This window comes from Pterocles gutturalis, unplaced genomic scaffold (genome assembly GCF_000699245.1).
Source record: "Pterocles gutturalis isolate BGI_N339 unplaced genomic scaffold, ASM69924v1 scaffold18417, whole genome shotgun sequence".
Taxonomy (NCBI): domain Eukaryota; kingdom Metazoa; phylum Chordata; class Aves; order Pterocliformes; family Pteroclidae; genus Pterocles; species Pterocles gutturalis.
The window spans coordinates 553-12,787 of NW_010113204.1; the positions used below are offsets into that span (position 1 = coordinate 553).

The 12,235-nt window shown below is 45.8% G+C and overlaps 1 protein-coding gene across 1 annotated transcript in view; it reads right to left on the reverse strand.

Moving 5' to 3' along the window:
• Positions 1–395: 395 nt before the first annotated feature.
• Positions 396–12,235, reverse strand: part of LOC104462463 (ephrin type-A receptor 5-like) — a gene marked incomplete at both ends in the record, with an annotated part of 109,028 nt that continues 97,188 nt past the window's right edge. Inside the window, one exon of the mRNA XM_010074398.1 lies at positions 396–520. Coding sequence (XP_010072700.1) covers positions 396–520 — 125 coding nt within the window. The remainder of the gene's footprint in view (positions 521–12,235) is intronic.

A 12,235-nucleotide genomic window follows, 5' to 3' on the forward strand; every position in this document is an offset into this window, starting at 1 on the left:
TGAACCTTTCTCCTCTCCTTACACCACAGCTGCAAAACCAAGTGAGGAACTGAAACATCAAAGGCAAGGGATAGCCTCCTGTTTCCAGGAAGATACAGATGCTCCATCCCCAAACTCGCCTATTTTTAACAAATAATCAGGTTCTATCTTAATGTGATAAGGCCGGAGAGGAATCTGACACGCAGATTTAATGTATTTGTTCAAGAGAAGTGGCACACTAATGGAAAACAACACCCTCATTTCAAGTCTTCCTAACCATTTACTGCAAAATCAATTTGACATTGATTTATGTATAAAATCACTCCATTCCCTTCAGTGACTTGGAGAACTATAACTAAAAGAAGAGGACAGTAAAGAGAAGGTACTTGGGATGCTCAGCAATCAGTCCGTCACACCTTTTCAAAATATTTGATTTCGTATTCCAGGATGATGCCGTTGGGTCGATCTGGTTCCTGCCAGGAAAGGGAGATGCTATTTTTAGTTATCTTCCCTTTTTTCACACTACTGACTGGAGAAGGTGCTGCAAGACAGGAGAAAAACAGAAGAGACAAAAACCATGGTTAGTGAGAGGGTCTGTCCTTGCCCAAGCCAAACTCGCCATCACCTCCTCCTACGGCGATCCTCAGCTCCTGCACATCAGTGGGGTCCGTTTCCACCTCGGTGGTATTCACCCACTTTTAACAACCGGACTTGCACCGATTTGCAGCAGCTGAGGATCTGAGCAGCATCGCCCACCCGAGCAGAGTAACACTGTGAACCCAGAGCAGCACTTCAGACACCACTTTTCAAACACACCAGCCCCACACCTTGCCTCTTCAAACGGGGGCTACGCTACCACAACAAAACTACACATTAATTGCATATTGCCTTCCTTCAGCTGCTTTGAAGTTATGTGTTTTAGCATGTATGGAAGACCTTAGCTTATGTAGACCCCTTAACTATTTATTTTTTTGGCTTGTGCAGTCGTTCAAGCCTGGACATCTCGGAGATGTGCTGAAGAGGGCAGCGAGCCCATCACAACCTTTACAATCCAACTGCTCTCTGCAAACATGGCTGGGGCGCTGCGGCTCGCACAGTGATGCTAATTCCTCGTAAATGGCAACTGTAAAGATTTTAATGGCGATCACATTCTGAAGTTTGCAGTGTGCTTGGGGAAGCTGCAGAATGAAAGCGGCTATAGCAGCTCTGATTCCTTTCTTCAGACGCAGCTCCGAAAGGTTATCTGCCCTTTGCAGCACACACGTGCGTCAGACACAGGCTTGATCCTTTGTTTTCAGCCCGATATCGGCAGAGACTGCTCAAGTTGTGGTTGTTATCAGCCCTGCCAGCTCCCCAGCAAAAGTTGCTACAGGCGATGCAACCGTAACACCCCAGGTATTTCATGCCTGAGACTGGGAAACAACAGTGAGTGAAAAGAAAAAGGGACAGGAGAAATTCACAGTCCCTAATTTACAGGGCTGGGAGCAGCCTTTCCAGAGGAAAAACCAGCCCATGCCTCACCCAGGGTCTTCGACTCGCCCTCCAGACAGGCCAGCTCTCGGCTGGGACTACAGAGGGACTGGGGAGAGCCATGGCAAAGACCTTGGTGCCCATACGGGGAATGGGGTGCAAAAGCCAGTAGCAAATCATCACATTTTCTCTTTCAAAATGTATTTGCAACTATAAAAAAGTTCTACTATATGCAGACCTAGCAAATTATCACAATACTAAAAAAAAACCCCTCCTAATTAAATAAAATAAAGACAACAAACAAATTAATTTTGCCAGGTCTGATCTTCAGCCAAAAAGATGAATGGAAGAGCTCCAGATGATTATCCCTGGACCGAAGGCTAGCAGCAAGCTTTCTCTTTTAAAGCAAGTTCCTGCATCTCCATCTCTTTTCAGCCTCCGTTTTTCTCACTCCGGTTTACTCATCTCTCGCCCACTCGGCTCTCAGAGGATCCTGAAAGGTGTTGGGTCATTTCCATACTGTTTTCTGCTGGAGAGCTGGCATTAAGCTGCCCAGACAACGCTCGCTTTTTAGCTGTGCATCCACCATCACGCTCACAACCGCTCCACCGAGCAAGCGAAAACCACCTTGATTTGACAGACGATCACGTTATTTATGTAGGCACCACACGGCCATCACCAACAATTTTTCATCCTCAAAAGTCACCTTCCCCTTGGCTGATGTCCTCCACAACGTCTTGGGCTATCTGAAAGCTAAAACCAATCTAAACTCAAAACTTCCAATTTGATATACGATTGTCCGCTAATTAATCCAGGTGCCCAAATATGCGTCGTGCACGCATGTGCACGGCAAGTTGAGTTGTGCACATGAGATACCCGGTCCATCGCACACATGTAGGGTGAGATGTGTCAGCCCAGAGAGGAGACAGTGAGAAGCAAACTCCATTCAAATAGGATGAACTTCTCTTCTAATGCAAAGGGAGACACATGGTTTTCCCAGGCATCGGAAAACAAGTCTCACTGTGGGGTGGTGGTGCCAAGTAACAGGCGATTCTACAACCCTACCTAGATAGAGGATACTGGTCACTTCCCATCATGAGCCATTTGGGTGCTACAGGGGATGGAGACACCAAAGTACTCAGAAAAAGGACCCGTGCCCCTCGGGGATGGCTCTCCAATGCCCCCAAAGCCCTGCAGGGCCGATCACAGGCTTGCAGAGCTGGCAGCAGAGGTCTGGCAGGATGGAGAAAATCAGAGCTGAGCATTAAACTTCTTCAAACTCCTATTAGCAAAAGCAAACCTGAGAAGCGCAGCGAGGGGAGACCTCAGCCCTCCCAGGTATCAAATGTCTCTCAGGAAGGTGAAAACCGTGCAATTCCCAGTGCCAAGACTACCTGACCAAATAATGGACTTTTCACGTGCTTTACTGAGGTTTCCTGAAATGTTTCTAGGACCGAGGCTCACAAGTGCTTTAAAAACAAGAGAATGATGCAAGAGCTCCTGGACTCTGCTGCAAAATCCTTCCCTGGGAGGTCCAGGGCAGTTGAGCTCCCCTCTTCACGTGTGTCAGCCCAGTACAACATAAAATGCACCACTGGCCATCCAAAAGCACCCGTCAGACTCCCTCCTCCCCTAAAACAGAGCATCCTCCTTGAAAAGCAGGGAGCTGAAAGCTTTGCTTGTTAACAGCTCCCTCCGTGGACTTAAACCTCTCCCCCTGCAAGTCTCTGAGACATTTAATCGTGGCTCTGCAGAATGCTCTGCTCTACCGGGGAAACAAGGGGAGATAAGAAAATGAGTAACCCAACCCTCAAAGTAAATTAGAAAAGGAGTAACTGTATCCTTTTTGAATCTCCTTCAAAAGAAGCGTTAAAGTGTAACCATGAGATAAAGGCCAATTAAGTAAATTCAATAAATCCCAGCGGTGCTGGGATGATATCGCAACTACTCTGCATCCTCAACGCACGGAGATTGCGATGCTCTGAACCGAAGGAAGGAAGGTATCAGTATTTTTGAGTTTTCTTTGTCAAACAAAACGTAATCCAAGCCGGGCAAGCGGACAAAGCCTGCAATCATTCCATCTTAAAAGCCTGCAACTGGATACTGTGCTATATGATCTCGGGAAAATAAAAGGATTACTTGAGACTTGCTTTTCAAAGGTCACTGCTTCTGCAAGGGCAGCATCCTCTTAATAGACAAAACCTGGCCATTGAGAACTTCCATTTGGAGTAAAACATGCAAAAAATTATGTTAAGACATATAAAGCTGTAACCTCCCACGTTTTGTATGTAAGCAGGGAGAAATCTTGGCCAAATCCCTGCCTCGACACCACAAAGGGCAGATGTACATCGCAAATTGTTTACACGCTGCTTTACAAGCAATCGGCACATATGCATTAATTTTTTAGCAAAAGATTCAAAATCAAAGAGGGATATTACATCATTTATGTTTATGTTCGCCATTCGCGGGAACAGCCATGCGTGTGATGGAAGCAAACAGAAGATGTAACAAGGTGTGAAATTGCTGATGTACATTTCTGCTTCCCTGAGACCAAAATTAATCAGGAAGCAAATAAAAGCACAGAAAACGGATTCTACCTTTTTGTATTCTGTTTCTAACATTTCCGAAGAAGAATAAGGGGAAATACTAAATAAATAAATGAAAGTCTCTGCAGCAGATGCATCATTAGCCACATCTGAATAACTCCAGGAGATGATTTCATGAGGAATAGACCTTTTAGGACATTCTTCCTCTGTAACCTTTGAAAATGACATTAGCGCTGAATTAGCCATCTAAGCACCAAGCCCAGTATTTGTAAAAATACTGCGCTGTGTCCCACTAACATCTAACATAAAACGATGCTCATGGGAATAAAATGGTAATTACATTTTAAGAGAAACTGATGTTATCAGGTGAATGACCACTGCACCAGGATAAAACAAATAATCCAGTTTCTACATCTCATGGTCTATCTAATGCTCTCTCCAGCGCAATTACTTTTGCCTTGGTATTTATCACTCTGGCAGAAAACACAGCTAATGGCTCCCCATCTCACCCTTAGCTCCACAGCCAGGGAATTTTTCCACTTCTAAGCAAAAAACCCCTAACTGCCTTCACCCTCGGTGCAGAACCCAAGCCACCAGCCCAGGACCTTCCATCCAACTGCAACTTCTGCCGGGACAGATCCTCACTGGGAGCGCCCCAGCGTAGCCCAGGAGGAGACACCGATTTACATGGGCAAAGGGGCCGGCACCTCTCCTTCCTTCGGCTCTCCAGGTACCTGGGCTTCAGGTCCCTTTCCAAAGACAACTGAGGCATCAAAGAGGAAGATTCTGCTGCTGCCATCAACATCTATGACATAGATGTCTACAGATAGAGCCATCACCTTTTGTAGACACCCATGCTGTGGATTTCCATGTGCTTTTCATGTGTTTGCAACTTCTTTTACTGTGATTACATTCCTGTGTGTCCAAATACTACCACTTCAGACCTCACAATGTACCTTGGGGTTCCTCTCTCCATGTGATGCCACATTTCTTTTGCAGTCTGAATTTATGCCAGAAGATTTAGAAATTAAATTCATGCTTGTGATTAAATCAATACCTTCACCTGTCATCATATATAACCAGTTACACTGTCATTAATGCGCTTACATAGCCAGGTTTAACTGAAGAAAATGAAACGTATCAGAAGAGTAACCACAAGACAAGTAATTCTGGTTCCACTTCAAAACGCTGGCATACTGCGATTTTTTCACTTGGTTTCTAATTAATGACGTTATTGACTTTTTTTTTCTCCGGCCTTTGGTAACTTCAGAGATTTGAGCAAGACCTGCGTTATTCACCGAGTCACACTCAAGGCATGGGTAATTGCAGGCAGCAGCAAGCAGTGGGTTCATTTTTACCAAGATAACGTACATTAGTTAAAACAGAAATACTGTTTCAGAAGAAAAAAAAAAAAAAGACTTAACTGCACTATCTCTTTGCATTTCTGTATAGAAACGATATCAACAGGTTGGACCCCAACTTGCTTGTCTGTACTTTTGAAAACTGAGTCCAGGGAGCGAAAGGTCTTTGGACTATGCAGCATTAAATGCTGTTTCAATTCTACCTGAGATCTTACGTGGGATTTCAACAGGCTGTGCAAGGGAGTACACTTTAGCCCCAGGGTTAAATCCAAAAGCCTTGCAAAAGACGTGCTCAATCCTAAAGCACCATTCATTCACGGAGATGGTTTTCTTTTGAATGATTTTTCAAGGTATCCCTTAAGCAGATGGGGACTTCATGCTGGTTCTTTTCACACATCAAATATCAAAATGAGAACACAATCTCCAAATATCCTTGGCAATGAATATATAGTGTTTCCTCACATCTTCCACCTCCCAGGGCGAACACCTGGGGTGAACGCCAGGTCTCAGAACAATTTACAGGCTCTGTTACCAACCTCCATTTGGAAACCTGAGCTGCCTTGAGACCAAAGAGGTCCCGTTGTGTGACACCGAGAGTGGAACCCAACTCGAGCACTCAGTGGCCTGGCCAGAAGGCAGGGCCCCGTTTCTGTAACGTGACTCCATGGCTAACCCAAGCAACTAGATTTATCTCATCTGAAAATCATTCAGGTGGTTCCCGACCCAGTTCCTAAAATATTAAATGCAGCTCCCTGAGCTCGACAGCAGGACAGGACTTGGAGCCCAGGCTGCTTACGGGGTCGAGGTGCTCCCAGAGCTCTCTGCCTCCCAGCTGGACACAGGGTTGGGTTCGTGCAAGGTGAAAACCCAATCACTACCTAATTCTCTTCTTGGAGAGCACATTGTTTCTTTGATAAAGCTTTCCTCAGATGATTTCTCTCTAAACTTCTAATCCTTGGACCCAAGATAGCAGGAAAGAACAGAACAGGATGGATGCTGTGGTTTCATGGACACTACTAACCCCGTGTCTTTAATTACCAGCAGCCCCACTACAGAGAAGCACTCCTGGTTAGAAGATAATAAAAAAAGGAAAAACCCTTCAATTCATACTCACATTAGAGAGATAACAGAAGTAATCTGCATGCAATTCGTATTAGCATAGGGGTAATGGTTAATCTCTTTCTTCAGATCTGTGTACCAGCCCCATAGATAAGCCTGGTTGAGACTGGGACTGCAATGCACCACCGTGGTCTAAGGCTTCACAAGTTTCTGTGCCCCTGTACCGTGTTCCTGCCATAACTCCAGTGCCCCAGCACAAACTGGGGGCAGGGGGGTGCGTGCATGCTCAATTCACCTGATTCAAGGCTGTCTTTTCTCTGAGCATCTCCCGAAGAAGGATGCAAGGAGAAAACCAAGTTTCTCCTGTTTAACAGTGACTAGCTATCATCAACTGATCCACCCGTTAAGGACCTATTGCTTCTGGCTGCAAATCCTTTTATGAACACTCCAGGATATTTAGCTACTCCCATAAAACTGTACAAAATCGCTACTCAAATCCTCAACGCATTAACTTGTGTTATAAAAATCTATCTATAAAATATACTGTTATTAAGATTACTGAAGTGCCCACCTTTGTGGGGATAACCCAGGCAGGTGGAGCAGCGTCTCACCCCCCCACTCCTTTCTGTATGCCCCACTGCTGACTGCACGAACATTTTCAAAAATTACTGCTTTTGCCACAAAAAATAAAAAATCAAATAAATTCTAAAACTTTTAGCATAACAAAGCTACGCCATGGCACAGCTACCATAGCGTTGCAGGATTACCAGCCACGCCTAAAGACATCACAGCATCTAGGCACCACATTACAGAGCTTCTGGGGCAGGATGACTTTCCCCTTCCTCATGGGCACACCACCCCATACGCAGCAGAGCCAGAATATCTCATGGGATCTATCCTATATCACCGCCACATAATCCTGGGCAAGACTCTTCAAAGCATGTGATTTAAAAAAAAAAGAAAAAAAGAATTCTTGCCATTTGCCTTCTGTTTACAGAGTCAAACAGACATGCTTTCGGCTCCTGGCAATCAGAGATGTGAGATATGTGCTCTTAAAGAGGGGAAGCCGCCTGCAGATTCCCGTGACTTGCAGGCACAGGGCTTTAGGAAAATAGGATGAGATATTCCAAGAGAAAATTGCAGGGGATAGGAACCCCCCTGCCAGCCACAGAAGCTGTAAATCAGAATAATGGCATTAGTGGTAGATTATCTGCGGATAGCACAAACTAACAAGTGCAGTCACCACTGGCAACGCCCGCTGTTGGGGTGCACAGAAGGAGAAATATCCTGGCATTTCTGTTGTCAAGAAATCCTCCGTACTGAACCTGAACGATTGCAAACCCTCATCCATATTCTGCAGGGGCTCCAAAGACAGAGTCACAGGCATCGTGGTGCAAAATCCCCTTCATAAAGCTAGAGTCTGTTTAAAAAATTAAAAATTGTCTTGGCAAGACTGGCCAAAATTCACCCAATTCAGGAACCTCCTTTCCAATTGCCAGACCTAGCATACAGTCACTTGTACTCACAGCAGCATCAGCCCCGAGTCCTGCACAGACAGCTCCTTTTGGGCCGTAATTTATCCCCATCCTGGGAAGGCAGAGCAGGACATGAGGGCACCAGGGTGGGCTTTGCTCCGGGAACAGGGCTCTCTGTTATCTCTAGCAGAGCCTTGCGCCAAGACGCACCCAAGACGAAGAGCTACCAGAGCAGGGAACAGAGGCAAGAAGGAATATCCTCTGTCTATAGGGTGCAGATCCATGGGGAATTGCAATACCTATTTTTGTTCTTTCTAGGGCCTCTGGAAATCAAGATATTAAGTCTTCTCAAAGCTGGGGAACAGTTTATGGTTAAGACCAAAGCCAGATTTCTTCACGCCACAGAAGAGCTGTAATTTCCCTGTATTCCATTAGTGGTTTAGTTGTGAAGGCTAAGAATAAATACTATTGACTCACAAGACTCTTATTACAAATTCTCTCCTAGCAAGGTGATAAGGACTCCACTCTGATCCATCAAAGCGCTTGGGGAAAATGCTTAACTTTAAGCGCAGGAGTAGTACCACTGCTGTCAGCACTTTGCTGGATCGTAGCCTCAGGGCTCGGTATTTTGCAGCAGAATCCTCATTACTGAGTGCATTTATCAGGTTAGCTTCCAGCACGCTTACCAGTGCCTCTCCTATCATTAGTAACCTAATATCTTATTTGCATTTAAGCAAAAGCTTCCTTTTAAAAATCACGGACCATTAGACACAAAACAAAACCACGGCTATGGAATAAAATGCATGAAATGTGCATGTCCCTGCGCCCTGCCATCACTCACCTTCTTAATTCCTAAACCGGCTCCTTTCTTCATACAAGACTTGCTGCATCCTCCCGGCTGCTATCAAACTCCAAACCCGGTAAATTCACCGACCGTTTTTAAGATGTGTGGGAAATTTCCTTCTCTGCCAAGCCTGCCACTCTGCATGATACACCAATCAGTCTTGCTGATGAATTCTAATATTAAAGCCAAATTACTGAACACTTCAGTGAAATCAGAGGTGGCCAAATAAATCCCTTCTGTTTCCACTTCAAGAACAGCTCCTGAAGAGGTGCAGCAGAGCAGGGGGAAGAATGCACAAAGTCCTTAACTCCCTCGGCAGCTAGTTTGGGATTTCCTATGGTAATTGGTCCCTCCTGCCACTGCTCTTCTCTCACATCGCGTTCATAAATGGGAGAAAAGCTCCAGCTCACCACCTTTGACAGGACCCTGAGGTGGCCACAGCTTTGCAGAACCACGGTCCAAACCTTTGCCATAAGCAAGTTCCCCAAGGAAGACCAGAAGGCTTGAAATAAATGAATAAAAAAAATAAATCAGGCAGGTTATATTAAAACAAAAACCTGTAATAGTAGAAACTCCAAGTGACTAGAGCTGAAATGGTTTATATACACCTGTGATCCATAAACCCACTCCCACCCTGCCCTTGGTTTCAGACCGATGGTGGCTTTTCTGGATCAGGGGACACGCTGCCCAGGCTGCCACTGGTTTTAAAGGACATGGGAGACAGAGACAAAATCTAACAGCTCTCATCCTTGCTGCCAACCTAGACAGCCTGCCCAGTTTTTTGGCATTTAAGGGAGACCATGGGTCCTGTTCGCCCTAAGATCGCAGTTCCAAGCACTGCAATGAAGCTAACTCACACATTCAGCATCTGTCAAAGCACGCGACAGGAGCTTGGGAAAACATCTCTTGATACCACCAAGGGAAACTGGGGTGCCTTCAGCTTCCCAAGGGCTAACCTTTGCAGTGTGAAACATGGGAGTGTGCAACACCCCTCTGGAAGGTGAGGAAGAGCTGCAGCTTCAACCCAGGGCTTCCCAGGAGGCAGAGAAGTGATTTATCAGGTGCTTGGGGAGAAGGAAAAGTGCTCGAGGGAGCTGGCGGCTCTGCACTGTGCCTTGTTTTCAACGCCAGGAAAGAGGGAACTGGAGAACAAGCACAAGTTGAGAAAGTATGAGTTACGAGCAGAGATGGGAAGAAGGGAGAGCTGTTCAGTCCAGGGGAAAAAAATAAGAGAGAACATGAGTGTCCAAATAAGTAAAAGGTTGCTGTCTCTAGGGCAAGACAGGCACAGAATTAAATATAGGAACAGCTTTCGAAGGACAAAAATAATGAAGCGTCAGGAAGAATCACCCAGTGAACCTGTGGCACCTTTGTCTTTGGAGGTTTTAAAGCAGGTTAGATGAGCACATCCTGAGATCCTTCCAGACACACGGCTCTACAAAGGCAGCTGGGCACCATGAGGCGAGTCATAAAAAGAAAAAGAATCTTGAAAGGCAGAGAGCTGGGAGACATGCATTTTGTGTCATTTACCAGCCTGCACGTCTATGCCAGGAGATGTTAAGGAAAAATCTGAATTGTTGCAAGCAGCTAGTCGCACAAAAGGATGGCACTGGGGTAAAAGCTTCAGACCAGAAGAAATAACACTTTGCTTTCTGGCTCTGCCAGAGACTCGTGGCATGACCATGGGTAAGTCACTCCATCTTTCTCTGCTGTTATCTGTGCAATGAAGATAATGATAATTCCTTTATCTATTTTGACTTCAGGGGCAGGAACTAACTATTCACATGCTGCCAGCACAATCTCTGCTTTGGCCTGCAGGCATTGCTGTAAGGCAAATAAAGAAAAGCAGGAATACCTGCAAGCATTACTCCTGGCAGCCGGCTTCTTCTATTTAAATCACAAGCAACGTGGCAACACCACGCTGGGCTCAAACATGGAACAAAAACTCTACGTGAGTGACAAAAGGAAAATTATGGAGAAACTGGTGGTAAAGGCTTATTTTCATAATTTAACAACTCTCTGCAAGTTCTGTTTCCAAGCAGAAGCACTAGTTGTGTGCCTAAAGGTGAGCGCTGTGGAAAATTGCTTTGCTGAAACGAAACTACAGAGATCACGACCAAGCAACACAAAGCCCAGGATGAACATCGGTGTTTTGAATGGGATAAAAGCAGCTGCGTGTGAAAGCACGGCTCTTGACTCTCCCGCTCTGCAGAGGCATCACCCTCCTGCACAAAGCAAACACAGACTCTCCTGACAAAAGACGGCAGCCTTTTCCAGTCCCACTGGCTTCTGAAGGCAGTGAAAAGGACTCTGAGACAAACTCAAGAATCCTCCAGAACACTTCTGATGTAAAAACCCAATTTACAGACTGTACAAGGACTCTCCAGTCCTATTTTTCCCCTCTGCTGCTGACAGGGTATGTCCTAAGCCCTCGCCTTAGGTCACCACAGGCTCTGGAGGTCGGGGTGATGCTACAGGACAAGGAAACCAGCCTGAGCATCCAAGGGTGGGATTGCCACCCTGAAGATAAATAGTCCCAACAGAGATTTCAGCTGTTTTAAATGGTAGCTGAGCATGCGATGGATAAACAGACATGTCTTCAGCTTCTCCTCAAGCATAAGAACCATGGTCAAACAGGTTTCCATCTGCGATACACTGCTCAACGCAATCTGCACTGGTTGGTGGCTGATCCTGTGTCCTCCCGCTGTCGTATTTTTCACTGCTTTGTGGGTATGACAGATCAAAAATTAGGCAAGATGTCTGCACACAGCACAGCAGAGCAAAAATTTTCTGCCTGTTTGGCTTGCATTTCAGATAGTGCCGCTCGCTGAAGCATCAGGGTAAAAAACATGTCACAAATCCACACTGTAGATCCATCCATCTGCTGGTTGTGAAATAAAAACATTGGCTTTGCTGCTCCAAGATATGGCTGGGAAGAGTCTGATAGGAACATAGCAACTTACTGCTTCAGAGCAAGCATTTGTGAAGCTGCCCTCCCAAGTACCTCTTGAGGCTTTGGTGGCATCTTCTCATCCAGCTTTCCAAGACCTCATTACAGAAAGATGGAGGTGAGACAAGTCTCACTGCATCCAGGTTCCTCTTTTGGCTCGTGACCACTATAATAGGGCTGCAGATCTGTTTTTAGCAAGGCTGAAACTGAAGATGGCTGAAATGAGTCCAAACAAGGCTGGTGACAGGATGGGGGTGCGACTAGAGCTTACCAAACAAATACCAGCTGCTCACAGGCATTTGCCTGCATCTTTCACAGCTCTGTGATGATGCTAGCTCCCACTTGCTCTCGGAAAAAAGCAGTTTACAGCACTGCTGAGGGCTGCCCACCCAGTACAGGTGGGAGTTCATTAAGGTTTTCCTTCCAGACAAGGACTTGGCTCATCCCCAGGGCTGTCATCTCAAGATGTACAAGTTTGTCTGCATGGGACCAGGGCTCACGCTACTTAAGCTGAAGAGCCAGAAATTGAACCCGACGGGTTTCTCTGCTAT